Source organism: Anopheles bellator, chromosome 2 (assembly GCF_943735745.2).
Source record: "Anopheles bellator chromosome 2, idAnoBellAS_SP24_06.2, whole genome shotgun sequence".
NCBI lineage: Eukaryota > Metazoa > Arthropoda > Insecta > Diptera > Culicidae > Anopheles > Anopheles bellator.
In genome coordinates this window covers 47,799,028-47,816,592 of record NC_071286.1, presented here as the reverse complement: position 1 = coordinate 47,816,592, position 17,565 = coordinate 47,799,028, and the positions used below count along the sequence as shown (strand labels likewise).

The following is a 17,565-nucleotide window of genomic DNA, read 5'->3' as shown; positions in this document are numbered from 1 at the left end:
AGCCAATTTAGAGGGCTACGTTCAAGCACATCGTTTGACGGTTAGATGCCGAATTTGGCCAATTTGGCCGAACACTGTCAATGTTGCGGCTCCACGTCCACTCTTGATTTTCTGATATTTGTGAGTCGCATTCGTTGTTGTCCAGCACGTCTAAAGAAATATGATTTGCTGCTAATCGAAGTTGAATCCCGTTTGCGTTCAGTTCCCTTTAATCGCTTGCAGTGAAAACGGTTGTTTGATTCTACTCTAATCATAACAACAATGAAGAAATTTCTCGTGTTCTTGCTCCTCGTTTTGCCAGCTGTTCTACTAACAGCGAATACCGGTAAGCGGCTTTCTTCGTTGGGTGAACCATTTGGTGGTTTTCGACGTGGCAACCGTGAAAGTGCTACCCGGTGATGCGCGCAACATAATCCTTCTTTTATTTTCAACAACCTTCTCCGTAGGCCCAAACCCCTTCGCCTTTGCCACGGAAGACGAATTGGACGAAGAGCTGGTCGATGTGGAAACGGAAGATGGAGCAGTCGTGGCAGACGAAGTTGAGTCCGAGGATGAACCTGAGACAACGAAATCTCCCGACGCCGATACATTCCTTCTTTTTACGAGACCTCTGCATGCATCAGGTTCTCAACTTGAGCTTCCTGCCGGCTATCCAGTAGAATTCCTAGTCGGTTTTGCCAACAAAGGCCAGTTCGAAGACTTTGTCGTGGAAACGGTGGAAGCATCCTTCCGCTACTCGATGGATTTCAACTATTTCATTCAGAACTTCTCCGCGGTCGCGTTTAATCGTGAAGTGAAACCGGGTCACGAGGCAACCGTATCTTACTCATTTCTTCCGTCGGAAAGCTTTGCCGGGCGTCCATTTGGTCTAAACATTGCTTTGAATTATCGCGACAGCCGCGGTAATCAGTTCTCTGAAGCGGTTTTCAACGAAACAATTCAGATCACCGAAATCGACGAGGGACTTGATGGAGAGACCTTCTTCTTGTATGTATTTTTGGCGGCTATCGTTATTTTGCTGCTGGTACTCGGTCAACAGTTCTTGGGATCGTACGGTAAGCGAAAACGCACAACAACCACTCGCAAGGTCGTTGAAACGGGTACAACCAATTCCAAAGACGTAGATTACGAATGGATTCCAGCTGAAACTCTGAAACAATTACGTGAGTATGAACATTATCTCGCACACCAAAAATCGTCCTTCACGCTTACATGCTCTTAATCGCTCGATATATATTCTTTTCTTATTTTAGAAAACTCTCCAAAAAGTGGCAAAATTTCTCCAAAACAGAGCCCACGGCAGCGAAAAGCTAAAGCTCAGGCAGCTTCCTAGATTTATTGAGGGAATGTTTTCACAATTTATGTTTTTCTGTTCGTTCCATCCATGCTCTTTCATCATTTTCCTTCATCTCTTTAGTTCTTGAGCCCTAGGGTTAAATAATTCTCAGAGTGCAACATGAAAATATGAGAAATTGAATAGAGCACAGGTACCATAAGACGTAGGGCGATAGCACTCAACTAGTTGTCCTGTGAAGTTCATCGAAAGGATTGGGGAGGGCGTTCCTTCAGTAAATGGTGGCAAAACTCCTTTAAACTCTATGCGTCATTGAAAGTGTGAGCATACAGCATACCTTGATAAAATCGTATCGTAGCCAGAAGGAAACATGTTCATGGAGGATTCCGACAGTGTTGTTCTCTTGGAAAAGTATGTTTGGCGAAAGTATTTCACGGCGTTTCATTGACGCATCAGAGATCATGCAGATGTTGACTGATGTTCATTTATGGTAAAAGTGAAGCGGAGTTTTCTTTATCCGCTAAAGAACTGTTTTGTGTTGTGTACTAATTCAATAAATACATATAACAGAAATTCCAAAATTGTCTTTTTAAATGGTTCCTGACGGATCCAGCGTATCGAAGGGAGCGTATTAAATGCAATACAACGGGCAGTGTTGACGTTGCCTTTTGCTGAGCGACCACTGACCAAGGCAACGGTGTGGCGCTGAACGGGACAAAGTCGGCCGAAGGCGCCAGGCGGTCGCTAATGGCCAAGCGGACGTGTATTTGGCAAGGAGAGTGGCAAATGTGGCGGACTCAAGGTATCTAGACAGAGGACAGCTGAGGTTTACAGACATTTGCATCTGTGACGATGGCAATTAATGGCAATTAAAGCCACAGTAATCTTCAGTAGGCCCGAGAGTTTTCAGCAGATGCCATTTAAGCATAGCGGTTATTTTATTACATTACTAATGATTGGTATAAATAATGGGCAATGAACAATGCGATTGTTGCTTGCTCATGTATGCTTATCCGATCCGGCGTAACCTTGCGGGCCGCGAACCGAATGAACTGTGGCGCAACAACAGAGAATAGTGATTTGCTTATATAATTATATAATTATATTAGGAGTATGCGTAGAAATTTATCGTTTTTTTTACCAAATTGAATCGTTTATTGTTCAAAACTCTTAACAAACTAGTCAATCGAAGTAGTGTCCGTCGCTAGCCACTACTTTTTGCTACTTTTTTTCCCCAACGCTTTCAAACGTCTGGAAATTGTTCCTTGGTCCACTCCACATGCATCTGCAAGCTGTTTTTGTGTTTGGCACGGGTCATCTTCCAGCAATGCTTCCAACTCTTCATCTGCGAACGTCTTCGCTGGTCCCGGGTGCTCCTTGTCCTCAGTGCAAAAATCACCACTTTTGAAGCGCCGAAACCAATTACGACAAGTGGCTTCGCATATAACAGCATCGCCATAAGCCTCCCTAAGCAACCGGCATGCTTCGGCTGCAATTTTTTTCAGATGGAAGTGATACAACAACACTTCCCGCAAATGACGCTTTGTTGGCTCGAATTCGCACATGGTTTCGTGTTAATAACAATCTCACAATGGAAAAATTGACAAATGTGATGATGCAGATTTGTTGACAGATGCCTAAGCTTGACATTTGACAGTTATTTGATGACATTTGTGCCTTCTATCCAACAGTAGCGCCCCCTATATGTAAACGATAAATTTCAACGCATACACCTAATATAATTTATATAAAAATGTTAATCACACCACAACACCAAAATTTTGTGACCACAAAACCAAATAGCGCGAGATAGCTAAGATGGTGAACATATCAACTGGTAGTGCATTTACTATTTTGCATAAAAATTGACATGGACACTATCCAAAACTGACGAAACCCTCTTAGCGGCGTGCGAGAGGAAGATGCTCAGTTTGATATTAGGCCCCCTATGTGAGGAGGGACAGTGGAGAAGCCGCTTCAACAGCGAGCTGTACCGCAATGCAAGTACGGCTCGCTGTCATGCAGCGTGTGCGCCTCACCAGGCTCCGGTGGGCTGGTCATGTCATGAGAATGGTGAACGATGAACCAGCCCATAAAGTCCTCTTAGGGGTCTTAGAGGTCTCAAACACATATTAGCATGTGGGCCGCAGAGGACAGTAACAGCTAATCAGGGGGCCGCACCACATAAAGAAAATGTTTTTTAATTAAATTTTGCGCACTTTGATTTGGTTTGGATTTGAAATAAATCGTATCAGTCACTTCTATGCCGGCAGCTGAACCGTCAAGAAGCATTTTTGGGATTTATTGCTGACTATTCTGCTGGTATAACGTAATAATATACTCCACGGACGTGGTCGCGGGCCGCACAAAACAGTTTCGCGGGCCACATGTTTGAGAACTCTGTCTTAGGCCGTCCAGAGGGACAGAGATTGCGTCAACCGGGACGAGAGATCGGCCGGTATCCAGATGTGGTGGACGAAGGCTCTCGACCGCGAGCGGTGGAAGGTTCTTTGAAGGCCAAGACCGCTCGGCGGTTGTAGCCAGAGAAGAAGAAATGTTGAATATAATACACATTTGCATTATTAAGTGGTATTTTGAAAAGTATTTCTTCTCCTCGCTAGCATAACATTAACGAAAACACAGAGTAAACCGCCCTTTTCTTATACTGGACCACCCGCAAGCAAGTGTCTAAAATACCCCCCATTGATACGTGTGCAATCTTAAAATCTTTATCTGCATTACTGCGGCTCAGGGGACCGGCCGGTGCTAATCTTTGACGCACTTACCAATAACCAAATAGTATCATTGCTTGCGTACATAACCAATCTCAGTTTGTGAGAGGGGAGTAAGAAATTTCCCCATAATCTAAATCATTAAAGCGCCACAACGCAAAACGGATAACAACGATAGGTGGATCAGAAATATCAAATGGTGGGCAACCTAATCAATTAATGACGGGATCAGTAAGAAATCTTATCGCTACAATTTGGAACTCGGCAAAACGAGAATGAAGTTAGCAACTAAGGTTGGAGGATACGCTCATACCTCTCGCCAGGGACAGCGTATATAACAGCCGTTAATTTCCGCTCGCAAGCTTACTTTAGTGGCCAGCTAGCGTGCAGTCGGAAGGATGCTTAAGTTTGTGGTGCTTGCATCACTAGCGGTGATCGCTAGTCATGCACAGGATGCGGTAAGTGTTAACTACCATTATGGATCTACCATAAGACTTAAATAAATATTGGTGTTTACCTTTTCGCGGTTTACAGTCTCGTCCAATTATTAACACTAATGGAGGCCAAATTCAAGGCATAACGTCGAGCTGCGGACTCTTCTGTAGCTACTTCGCATTCAACGGAATTCCGTATGCTCAGCCTCCGACCGGAGAGTATCGGTTCCGCAATCCGCGTCCGCACACTGGCTGGCAAGGCGTTAAGGATGGTAGCGAACACCGGAGCACGTGTCCTTCCGGTGGATTTTTGGGAGGCGTTTCCGGAAGTGAAGACTGTTTGTACTTGAACGTTTACACACAGAATCTGATCGGTTCGCGGCCAGTCATGGTTTGGATTCATGGCGGATCCTTTACCGGTGGTTCGGGTGACTCATGGATTTACGGACCAGACAATTTGGTACCGGAAGACGTGGTGGTGGTGACGATTAACTACCGCTTAGGTATACTCGGCTTCTTCAGCACGGACGATACGCATGCCGCAGGCAACTGGGGAATGAAGGATTGCGTAATGGCTCTGCAGTGGGTACGCAATAATATTGCTGCGTTTGGTGGCGATCCCAACAATGTGACCATTTTCGGTGAAAGTGCCGGTGGTGTAGCCGTACACTTCCTAGTGCTGTCCAACAAGGCCGCCGGGTTATTCCACAAAGCAATCGCACAGTCCGGTACAGCGTTGTCACCTTGGGCCTTCCAGTATCAGCCCCGTGAACTCGCCTATCGACTAGCCGATCGGTTTGGGTATTCGCACGATAGTGCTCAGTTGGTTCAGAGTTTGCGGCAAACGTCGTTGGAACGCTTGATTGATGCTCAAGAAGGATGGCTAGACATTGAAGTGCCCCGCGGATTTAAACCATTTGATTTTGTGCCCAACGCCGAGCCAGTAAACTCGCCGGAAGAAACGTTCCTGACGCAGCTACCAATCGACGTCATGAATGCTGGCACATTCAACCACGTTCCATTCATCGCCGGATACACGAGCTTGGAGAGTATGTTCATGGTTTACGAACACACCATCGACAGCACCGTATGGGATGCATTTACCCGCAATCCCGACTACTTCGTACCGCACTTTTGGAATATTCAGCGTGGAACTCCCGCGGCATCTGCTGTCAGCCAAACTTTCCGTAACACATACTGGCAGGATCGTCCGCTTGGGCCGAATATTATGTTGGAGTGGTTGAGATTCCACACTGACCAGCAGTTCATCTACGGAGTCGATAAGACGGTGCGGGTGCACGCTCAGCGATCGACAGCCCCTGTGTATTACTATCAGTTCAGCTTCGATGGTGATCTCAATTTAGTCAAACGTCTTCTACTGCTGGGTAACTGGCCCGGCGCGATGCACGCAGACGACATTCCATACTTGTGGTCTGTAACCGATCTTACCATCTCACCAATTCTGCCAACAAATCATGCACGCACCGTAAGCAATCGGTTCGTACGGTTGTTTACAAACTTTGCCCGATTCGGCAATCCAACACCAAATGCAGTTGATACGTTGCTTCAAAACCAACAGTGGCAACCGGTCGGTTCAACCATACACTTCATGGACATCGGCCACGACCTTGTGACCGGCATCAATCCCAATGGAGCGCGGACCTCCGTGTGGCACAATCTAGAAGCCAGTTACGCCAACGATCCATTCCGCTTCCCGCGAAACTAATGCAGCAATAATTGATAAAGATATAGATAACGGGCATTTATAAAAGGCTTTTGGCTGGGATAGTAAATCTTTGTAAATTATGAAGATAAAGCATGAACATGTGTTTTCACTTTCTGAAAGTTTGGAATTCATTTCCCGATGACTAAAATGGACTTCATATTCGCTCGTAAATGTTGATGTAAATCTCTGTTGCTCTCTGTAACGGTGTGCGTGCGAACGGTTATGGGTTTAAATAAGATTAGTTTAGATAGTTTATCAATCAAGTTTTTATCAAGTCTCGATGTTATCCCAAGATGGTTCTTATGCTGGTTGATGACAGGCAGAGCTCGCAACGCCCAGTACCTTATAACAGGAGAAATATGTCCTCATGAAGAATTGTAAAAACCTTTATTCATATCGGTATTTACAAAGTTAATTTTTATGTTGAAACTCTTTTGGAGTTTGATATTGACATTAAAAATATATATTTTATCCAATACGACAATCGTAAAGTTTACTCTGTTCCATAACGTCTGAGCCAAACATCATCATGTCACAGATAAGAGCAAATAACTCAATTCAATGCAAGGAAACATTGCGCGGTGCAGGGAAGAAACCCGACAATAGCAGAGACCACAATCTGACTTAGCCAAAGAAAAAGGAATTAAGAGCGAACTTAGCTATGCTGAAGGAGATTTAGCTGGGATATTTAGCAATGAAAGCTAGAAGAAAAGAAGCATTTAAATAATAACTTGCAAATGTGAAGCAATTTAAGGCCCTGTGGGTGTCCGCTCTGAGAAGGAAAAGCTACAGAAAAGCAGGGATGTAGTGGGATCGTTTTCGGTCCCAGATTCCATACACCCCGATACGCGGTATAAACGTAACCAACGATTTATTTTGCACTCTTCGAAACATATTTTTTACATTAATTTTGAAACATTTTCAATCCTAATTAAGAATAATTATGAAATTCACTAGACGAAAAATCGTGTCTAACTACTGCACCTCAAGAAATTGCTAATTAATTAAAATAATTCTGACATTAGATTGCGTGTGTATCTACAAAAATGTAAAAAAACAATTAATCATGAGTTATCATCGATACACGATAACGACGCTCCACTCATGCTAGCCGACGCTACGCTACACGAACACGACCGCGACCGCACACGGACACGACCGCAACGGAAGAACGTAGGATGCGATAGAGAAATTAGAATTAATAAAATCAGTCTTCTTTGTAACGTTTAACCAAACACATCGGGTTGTTACTTTTAGGCTCATAATTCAAGAAATAATATTGTGTGAAACAACAACCAATATTGAGCATCAATATTTATCAAAGAAATCTACCAAAGGAAAAAAGTATGGAAATGAGAGAGCATGAGACCACATCTTAAGCCTGCAGACTCTTGCAGACGACATATCCTAGTGTAGAATACAATGTGCAAAGTTTACCATTATGACGATCACAGCTGGTTTTCCTTGAATTTATCGTCATTCAAATCGAAAACTACAATTCACTTTTTGCACGTGGTCACCCAATAGTAGCCTCACCGTAGATTTATTGTTATCGATAGAATTTATGATTTACAATGATTCCTTTCAGAGAGAATTATAAAACAGAACAACATTATTGATCTTTTTAGCATTTGCATTTCCTATGTCTCTTTGTTTCGCGTTTAAAAAGCAGGATAATCCAGTCTTTATTTTAGTTGTAGTTCAACGAATTGACATGGCAGCGGATCGTACGTCAAGTTTACTTGACTTAGCAGTGAATCGTGATAACTCTCATGAAAAAAGTTCGATTGGTATACAATACAAATCTTAACCTTGCGAGTTACTTTCCTGCTCCTGGGTTTCCAAACATAAAACCACGAAATCATATCAGACACATGGATAATGATTCGCTTATGTTGAACATTTACTGCCAAAACGGTATATGCATCGTAAAGCAAGTAGCATATTACATACCATATAATTTTAACTTTGAGGTAGAATAGAGCCAGTATTTCGTACGAACAGTCTTCCATTAGTACTTTGTGTTGGTGTCTTTCACTACCATTACATCTATCTTTCCGTCACACTTCGCCTTAGTCTCTTATTAAGAGATAATGTCTCTTCACGCGATCAACTGCGAGGTCATGGCTTTCGGGGTTTCATTGCGCAAATTTCTTTTTTAAACTGCATTAACAGATTCTCGAAACTATCGTTACCATCAGTGGCTCGACCACTGTACCCAATCGATTCCTTGTGGCACCGAGATGAATTATATGCGACGACTGACCTGGGCGGTACTACCGAGCCGTCCAGCATCACATACGGCATCTGATGATGCTGATCGACCGATAATTCGCCATCTGTGAAATATGAAAAACGAATGATTTACTAATGGTCGAAGTGGAGAAACTAATGATTGAGTATCCGAGCATTCAAAAATCTGGAATAATTTATTACGTTATATGTTCTATTTGGCACAAATACTTTAGATAAGTTTAAACTTACCTAAGTCAGCGTACTGCGTGCGACAAAATGCACGTCTTCCACCGAAGCTAATATCATAATTCCGCAGGTTAACATCTGTTCCACTTGCATCGATCACGCTATACGCTTGTTGAGGTTTTTCAAATGTGACGAAACCATAACGAGACCTAATTCATCAAATCATTGAAATAAAATTACACAGATAAAAATCCACAACCTTTTGGAAACTTGCATTTCGCTTACCCATTATCCTTGGTGTGTAAAGTTATTCTAATTACTTTACCATACGGCTTAAATTTTTTGTGCAACTCTTCCTTTATGATGTTCTTTTCCAATCTTCCGACGTAAACAATTTTTCGTTCTAGATCCGTAAGAAACGAAAAAATTTAATCAAACAATTTATAAAACTACTCCAAAGTAAATTTTCGAATTTTCTTGAATCTTTCGATGCTCGTGTCTCATTTAACTCATATCATAGATGAAGCAAATATTCACAAAGCATCTGCAAAGCCAACAACAGTTCATTCACAAAGCACAGAGCACGGCTCACACTAACAGAGTCGAAAAAGCGGTATCCTGATCGGATGAATCAGAGAGTTTTTATCGTGAGTACGTACTTCTTCTGTCGATATTACCGTCCAAGTGTATCATAAATGCTCCATTTGGATTGATTCAAATCATTTCACGGTATAACCCGATAATGTAAAGAAGCAGATAATATGATAATCCATATGAGATAATGCATTTTTATCTATAATAATGAGACGGCACTATTCGCTGCAGCTAGGACGGCTCCAAAAAACTTGTCATGCTGAACGAATCATATGTGGCAGTGGTTCCTCAAATCTTAGCACGAGTTCTTCAAAAGGTAGCATAAAATCAATTATGTGCGCATTTCGTACTTGCCAGGCACAAAAGCCGATTTGTTCAAACCTCCTTCAACGCAAATCGCAGACCAAAACTTGTTTACTGTTAAGTAGAAATGATTTGCCTTTGATGCAAATAATACATAATGATGAGAGCTAAATTGAAATGTAGTGCATCGAGTAATGAAATCCGGTATCATACATATACACTTGGTACGCAGTTACTCCATATCGAGGCCTACACTGCGAATGTCCTTTTGGCACTGTGCACTTCATGATATGCTAATTATTGGTATAAAATGTCTTACCAGGTGATGTCATTCGTCGGTTACTTCCACGTTCGCGTGAGTGATACGATCGTGAACGAGATCGTGAACGAGATCGCGAACGCGAGCGTGATCGGCTAAACGACGAACGGATTGAACGTGGCGTGATTCGTGACGAGGAAGATGACATAGAAGAACTTGATGTAGAAGAAGACATCGAACGACGACCGTTGTGAGATGCACCACCTCCGTAGAACGACGAATGTGACGATCTCGAAGATGTGCGCGATCTCCGGCGACTGCGTGAATATCGACCACTGTGCTTGAGACTACTGCTACAACGGCGATTATCACGATACGATTGGCTCCTTCGCGAACGTGAACACGAGGATCGACGGGTCGTTGAACTGTATCGACTGCGACTGCGACTGCGACTACGATCCTTCGAGTATTTCATGCGATGTTTTGAATGTGACCAGCTTTTACGACAAGCACTAGTCGCACTGGTGTTTTCTAATTCTTCACACGATGATGACTTTTTATCATCGTTTCGATCTGTTCGAGAGTTGCGTAAAGAACTCTCTACATTGAACTGCCTCGGATATTGGATTGTCCCATGCTCATTAGATATGATACTGTTTGCGATATCAACTAGAAAATTGCGCTGCCCGTTTTTATACAGTTCGTTTGATCTACCTATTACAGGCAAAAGTTGACGTAATGGAGGAAATCGTTTCGAAGGTTCAGTTTGCGTCACTGCGTCTATTTGTTGAGAGCGTTGGCGATCTTTGCGCAAATGCATAATAACCTTGTCTTCACCATGTTCCACTGTTTCATCGACTTTGGAGGATTGACATTTGACCTCCATCGAACTTTGCTTGAGAGGTTGACAAGATTTTTTGTAGTATGCTGTCTCCGAAGTAGAAGTGTGTGCTTTTTCCGGTTTACCCGGAGAAAAGGAACTAGGCGGCGAAACACCTAGACTCGGAGAATCGTGGAACTGCTCTTGTTGACCTTCATAAAATTTATCAACACTTCCATCGAAAGTACCTATCTTCAAGGTAACAGCATTTTCCGCCGCTGATGTCGATGTACATTGAATCTTCTTGTTACGCTGAGGACGCCCTAAAGTTGGGACATTAGCTCCACTGGAATTTGTTTTTTTGTTAACCACTTCCTGGATACTCGCTATTAGCGAGCTGCCAGGAACATCGGTAACCGACGGACAACAGCGCTTGATGGTGTCTGTTATGTTACACAAAAGTGATGAATCTTGAACGGGACTATCTTTGCCACTGCTTTTCGTCGGCGATTGCCGTGAATCTTCTACGGAGTCTAGCTCTTCCGGTGCGATCGACAATAAAGTATTACAACCAATTGATACAATGATTATCTCTTCATAAGCCTCATGTAGCGTTAATGTTTCACGATCTTCATTCACCTGGTTCGCCTTCCTATCATTTGCTCCACCAACTGGCCGCGGATTACCGAACTCATCGAACTGCAATGAAGTTATCTCTGCCAGTGGTACAATTGGTAAAAGTGGCATTTTTTGGCTAAGTTTTGCTTCGTCCGATTTGATAGCAGCCTGCTTCTTAAGCTGTTGCATACGAAGCGCTTTCAGCTTTGCTGCAGAAATTGGATCCAATCGCTTCGTGATCTTAACAGCTGCCTCTTGCACTGTAGTTGCAAAAATCTTCTGTTCTGCCACTACTGTGTCAGAAACTAGTTTGACTTCGTTTCGCGCTTCAACCGTGGTCGCCGTTTCATTCTCATCTGTTGGGAACAGTGCTATCCTGTTACTAGAGTATCCGCATGAACCTTTCAATGTATCGTCACGGTCATTACTTTGAATTGTCACTGTTGCAATAGGATATTCGCGACGCTTTTTGTACTCTTGAAGATTTAACTTTTTACGTATGACCGCCTTTGTCGTGTTATGTGGTTTAGAATCATTCAATGTTTCGAGCGTCGTCGCTACGAGTTTTTGATTATTTTCATGAGAGATAACTGCTAATGCCCCAGAAAACATCTGCGTGTTTTGTTGTGGGCTTTGCCTTCCAGTGTTTCCCGCGATCCTGCTGAGACTAGAGTCGCATTTAGTGAAATTATGGTTTGTCTTGAGCAGCGACTGCTGAGGTCGTTTAACATCACCGACCAATTTAATGTTAGAAACATTGACATTTGTAATAGCTGATATAGGTTTGTTAGATGGTTGTGGTGTTACCTTCGGGGTAGCTACTGATGTACTACTGCCTCTATTCACGCTGGCTATTTTATTCTTCTTATCTTTAACACTATCAGTGGAATCCGTTGCGTTGTTAGCGTTGCGTTCGTTACGTTTCTTCTCTTGTAGGAATTTTCTCTCATGGCGTTGTTGTTCTTTGGTCGGCAAAAGAAACGGTATTTCGATTGCCTTACGCTGAACCTTGTTGTTGCCTATCCCATTTGTTACATTTGATGCATTGCTAGCAGCAACTGAAAGGCCGTTTTTCGGTGAGCAGTAATCGTGATCGAGTGTAATATTTGTCTTTTTGAAACGAGCATTCGCTCGTGATGTATGGTCATGTTTATGGGTATCATTGGTTACATTAGATTCTGGCAGTTGCTTCAAAGGATGCTGTTTCGTTTTTGCCTTTATCTGTAGCACAGGATCATCATTTAGGAGCTCTTTCTTTATTGTTTGACCAAATTTTAAGAACGTACCCTTGACGAATTTCGAATTCGGAAATCTCGATACGGGTTTTTCACCGTCATTTTTGATGCATTCATTATTGTGGATACTTTTCTTCTGCACTTCCACCATTGCTGATGACGAATTGGCCAAACCAGGTGGCACGTTCTTCGTGTACAATTTTGTATCGTGTTTCGGCTTAGGAGGAACTTTTTGAATGCCACCACCGTTCGGATTCCATGTGGGATCTTTTTCAGTGCTGCACTCCACATTCCTTCTACCTTTCCGAACACTTGTGCCATTATTTTCTAAAGCATACAGTTTTCCGTTTTTTGAACATTGCATACCATTTTCTTCTAAATCACTATCATAGTCTAATGTTAAAAGCCTTCTTGCTTTTGCTGTACACCTTCGTTTGCCTGGCATGGAATCACTTTGAGAATCTTCAAGCTTCTCGTTGTTTTTTTTCTGGTTGTCTAATAGAAGTAGTTGATGCAAAGTTTTCAATTCTTTACCCTTTGATTTTGGATGACGACGAACGTCAGTAGAAAACTCATTTCTACTTATGTTAGCATCTTTGTCATGTTCTGTCTTCAACCGTTCAGTTCCACTGAAGGAATTAATCATGTCACACGATGCAGTTGATTCTCCATCTCCAGAAATGTACGCTGTTAAGCTAAAGTTCTTTGCATCATCTATTTCGTCCACAAGTGAATCTTCCAGCAGTGACTGGCTGCTCGTTTTCCCAGTAAGCTCTTTCAGCGGACACTGTTGATCAACTAGCGAAACGAGATCTTCGAAACTAAAGCTCGTTTGAGGTGGTAGGCAGCTAATGATGCCATCGATCATGCCTGCACAAACTGGAGAATGTGGCATAGAAAACGAGTATCGTTGACTAGAAGAGCGTTTACGTGTTCGTTGAGGTCGTTCGACATTCGGCGAAGTTGCAAGCAATTGCTGCGGTGGCCCGCTTGACATTGTTAAATAATTTGAACAATTAACCATGCTAGGGCCATCGGAATGGTGGGGTTTGTGTCGGTTGGCTTCCAACTGATAGTAACTGCTGGTGCCGTATGTGCAACTAGCTTTGCTAATATTACTGCTGTTATCGCTACTGGAACTGCTAGTGAGTGCAACAAAGGTGCTAGAATTACTACTTTCATCTCTAGCATAACCACAGTAATGCGATGGATCTATGACAGATCGAATGCCTTGAACTACCGCACCTCTTTCGCAATGCTTCTCATTAGATACTATGGACGTAGGGACGGGTATCAAGGCATCATCACTTTCATCTTCTTGTTCTTCCTTCTCTCCCTCGTCATCGGAAAGAACTACTGATCCCTCCATTACTTCGTTTTCACTATAGTCATAATCATCGTCATCATCGTCGTCCTCCGTATTGTAATCGCAATTTGGATCGATTGCTATAACTTCTACTGCAGAAGACATTTGTACATTCTCTTCCTAGGATTAAAAATGTAAAAATACAAAAAATTGAACTTTATGCCACAGGAAATATTTATCAATACTTACATCATCCTCTTCAATGTCATGATCTTGATCTTCGACAATTTCCTCCATGCTTAGGATACCTGATTCGATAATAGAATCTTCTTCCATCATTAGCGCACTGGCAGATTGAAATCGTTGGCCAACAATTCTTCCCGATAACTCTTCGTCATTATCTGCCACGAGAAAAGCGTTCCCATAGTGCTGGCCAACGGTAGGTATTTCATATTCAAAACTACGCCCGTGATGTGCATCATTCAAATATCATTTATGTAAAACAAAAGAAATATACATATGTATACATATATATCACCGTATGTAGAGAAATGCTCTTGAGGCACATGATTCTTCTGTTAGTTTTACAATACTAACCGATGGTTTCGGTAGCCATTGCTGTTCACAAATCCTTGATCGAGCTGTCCGAGGCCACCTCTGGTCATTATGTCGGTGGTTACGGTAGAAGATTCAGATGTATGATGTCGTGAAACGCAATCGGTAGAAATTGCATTGTTGCCGGAAACAGTGTTCATGCAGACGCCGGTTCGACAAGCATAATTATGTGAAGATATTGTCGAGGAAAGGTTAATCATGCTGGGATTGTGTCGCGTTGTTGGTCAACCTGATTCGGTATTCCGGAACCAGAACCTATTCGCCGAAATCAGTAGAAAGGCCTCCAGAGCTAACAGCAATACGTTATTCTTCTACTTTTTGAACAGTGATTGTGGAAATATGCAGAAAAGTTTCTCGGTTTCTGTCTCGGTTCTGAAAGATCATTCTCAGAACCGAGAATAAATTAGAGGCGCAAATTGTCTCTTTTTACAAGACAAATGAATTTAAAACATATGCTGTGGAACGAAAATAAAAATAAGCAAAATTGAATTAGGAAAATGTTTATTCAAAATACTATTGTTACTAATACTAACCAATGAAACAACCCAACATAATTCTTCTGTCGTCTCCAAAATTCAGATTTTTTGAATCGTGTGTACAGTTTAACGACTAGGAAAAGCACTAGAGTTGGTTTACACATAAATGTGTTACAGTCGATCGTTTAAACGATCAGACAAGTGCTGTAGTAAATGTGCACACAACTTCTAATTTTACATTCAAATACAGTGTAGCATATGCTGTCAGGCAAAAAAACATCAATTGCATAATTTTTAGTGGCAATAGCGCGAAGCCACTCAGATGGGTGTGATTTTCGAAAGGCGGAACAAAAATAGATGGGCACAGCCACCGACTTGGGCTCTCAGCAACTCAAAGAGGCCAACACATATTTTATTTTTGTCTACTAAAGTGAAGTAGTTAAATGAATAATTCAACTACCACTACCACTGTTAAGTAATTTAACTTAATACAGTATAATTGATGAAATACATATATGTATAAACAATTGTCAATAGTTTAAAATAAATACATTTAGTAGCGGTAGGTCAACAAATAGTAGAGATTGTAACTTAGTCTTAGTCGTATGTTATTTTTTCTATATATTATCGGAAGCGGCCTTCGGGTTACTGATGATTTTGCTTCTACTTCACGAGATGACAATGTTAACCAACACAAACACACAAAATTGTGGTTTACAAATGTTGTTTCGTTAGCAGGATTGTAATAAACAAAAAAGACACCAAATATTGATTTCGACAAATTGCTCTACTTCAAAGATGAAGCTTACAAATTTCACAGCAGAACGTTGCCGCCGAAAAAGCGAGTAGCGATAGCAAAACTCAGTTTGACAGCTGACAATAAAAACACGTGGTTGCAGACACGATCAACACACCAAACGCGGCGTTGTGTCAAATAATGTGTACGTTTCATTGCCTACCTAACCAGATCCTAATCTTTAATCTGTATCAAACCTTCATTTTTCACGGGAATTTAATACATTCTCTTCAGATCAAAGATTTCGCAATAAAAGGCAAATCAAAAAGACTCTAAAAAATCTTATTCAAGCAGAAGTCGATGACTTTTTCAAAATAAATCAGTACTACTACGACACGATTGGATACTAGGCCATGCTTATGACTAAACTACTGTCAACTTAGGTTGCTGGCTAAGGGAAAGTATAACAATTATCTTTAATGGAAGAAAGTCGTCCTAATTTCTTTCTTAATCTCTTCTAAGTTCCCCAGCTTGCAGCTCCTTACTCCGGAAGGAAACCAGCAACTGACCACACGATGATATGCCACGTTATTGATGCTAATCGCAACCGAATTATAAGTCACAAGAGCACCCAAGTCCATTGGTGGTGGACTATCCTCACGTGGCAAGAAGATGTGTTGCAAAAGAAAGAATTGTTTCCTTGTTTGAAAAAACTCTTTGTTCGTATGGTTGTACGTTCCGAAAACAGACAGCAATCTGCTTACACCGCTGATCTCATCATGCCCCAAAAACACTAGGATCGTGCCAACAACAGAAACTAACAAAGACAGGTAATGGCTGTAGTTTTAGACAACATCCCTAATACCACAGTAAATGTGATCTTGTAAGGTACTATTACGTAAAATGACCATGAATACCAACACATTTCATATGGATCAGCAATGTCGCTTTCGAATGTATACTAGCTTTAACCAATCAGGCCGATCAGCTTTAAGTTAGTTTCATTTGATTTCAAATTGTTTCCTACCCCAAGCAGAAAATGGTTTAATGTTTCGAAAAACAGGTCTACTTAAAGCTTGGAATTTAAGATCAAGAATGAAATTGAACCAATATTAGAAAAACGCATTCTTATACAGTAATCTACATAACTTAATCCCCTCGAAGTTTGATTCTTCTTTCACCTGCTTGATACTTAAATTGTGTCTATCTCAGTAAGGGGTTTTTCTATGCTTTTCCCTTGGTGCTAACGTCACGATTCAACATAACCCAAAAACTAACCCACATTTGTTGCCTACGACATGAAATCTAAGTATTCCTCGGAGGAATTTTCTTTTTACTTCTCATAAAACCATCGCTTTCATACAATGGATCGGCCAGTACCGGCATTTCGGTGGAACATATTGCATTCTTGCAAGACCAATCAAAATGCTAAAACTCGCATACACGTACGCAACCCATCTTCCACGCACGCACACAAGTGTCTAGACATGTGCCGCGTGCCGCAATTCCCGGCGTTTCACATGTGAACCTGCCCGATCTTGCTTCAGGTATTACGGCCCTTGCATGTGTTGTTTCATTCCTTCCATTGCTTACCGTACTTTAGAGAAAGCTTAATTACTAAATATGGGCAGCGATTTAATTCTCGATCCGCAATTTTACCCTTCTTTTGCCGGTTCCACCAATGTCTGCCACAAGCGCCGGAGTCGGACACACTTTCACCAAAAGATGTTGTGTCTCACAGCACCACACGAACCAGTTGACGATTTTCGGGAAGTTTCACTTGTTCTTTTTCACGGCGTTCGTCACAGAAGCTTCGGAATAAAACTTTAAACCTTAATAAACTTTCGTGAAGATTGCGAGGACCAAAACCCAACTGCACAGTGGACGCCATTCGATTGAAAAATTGAATTGAAAATTGAAAAAGTTGAAACTGTTAAAGTCTTTATTATATAGGATTTTGAGCCTGAAGCGACTCTGCGTTCCCGATCCCTGGTTT

General features: G+C 41.8%; 3 protein-coding genes across 3 annotated transcripts; 2 read left to right on the top strand and 1 right to left on the bottom strand.

Moving 5' to 3' along the window:
* The first annotated feature begins 122 nt into the window (after positions 1–122).
* On the top strand, positions 123–1,866 carry LOC131208986 (translocon-associated protein subunit alpha). The gene is made up of 3 exons (XM_058201939.1): positions 123–325; positions 447–1,163; positions 1,254–1,866. Exons 1-3 carry the CDS (start codon positions 262–264, stop codon positions 1,331–1,333), a joined length of 861 nt encoding a protein of 286 aa, XP_058057922.1. The 5' UTR covers positions 123–261; the 3' UTR covers positions 1,334–1,866.
* Positions 1,867–4,424: 2,558 nt separating this feature from the next.
* On the top strand, positions 4,425–6,186 carry LOC131212088 (juvenile hormone esterase-like). The gene is made up of 2 exons (XM_058205823.1): positions 4,425–4,484; positions 4,561–6,186. Exons 1-2 carry the CDS (start codon positions 4,425–4,427, stop codon positions 6,184–6,186), a joined length of 1,686 nt encoding a protein of 561 aa, XP_058061806.1.
* An 828-nt stretch (positions 6,187–7,014) lies between these two features.
* Positions 7,015–17,464, bottom strand: LOC131208542 (uncharacterized). The gene is made up of 7 exons (XM_058201329.1): positions 17,229–17,464; positions 14,340–14,812; positions 13,992–14,202; positions 9,824–13,922; positions 8,893–9,010; positions 8,671–8,816; positions 7,015–8,525 (listed from the first exon to the last, which is right to left on the bottom strand). The coding sequence occupies exons 2-7, from the start codon at positions 14,555–14,557 to the stop codon at positions 8,308–8,310; spliced, it is 5,010 nt and encodes a 1,669-aa protein (XP_058057312.1). The 5' UTR covers positions 14,558–14,812; positions 17,229–17,464; the 3' UTR covers positions 7,015–8,307.
* Positions 17,465–17,565: the final 101 nt, after the last annotated feature.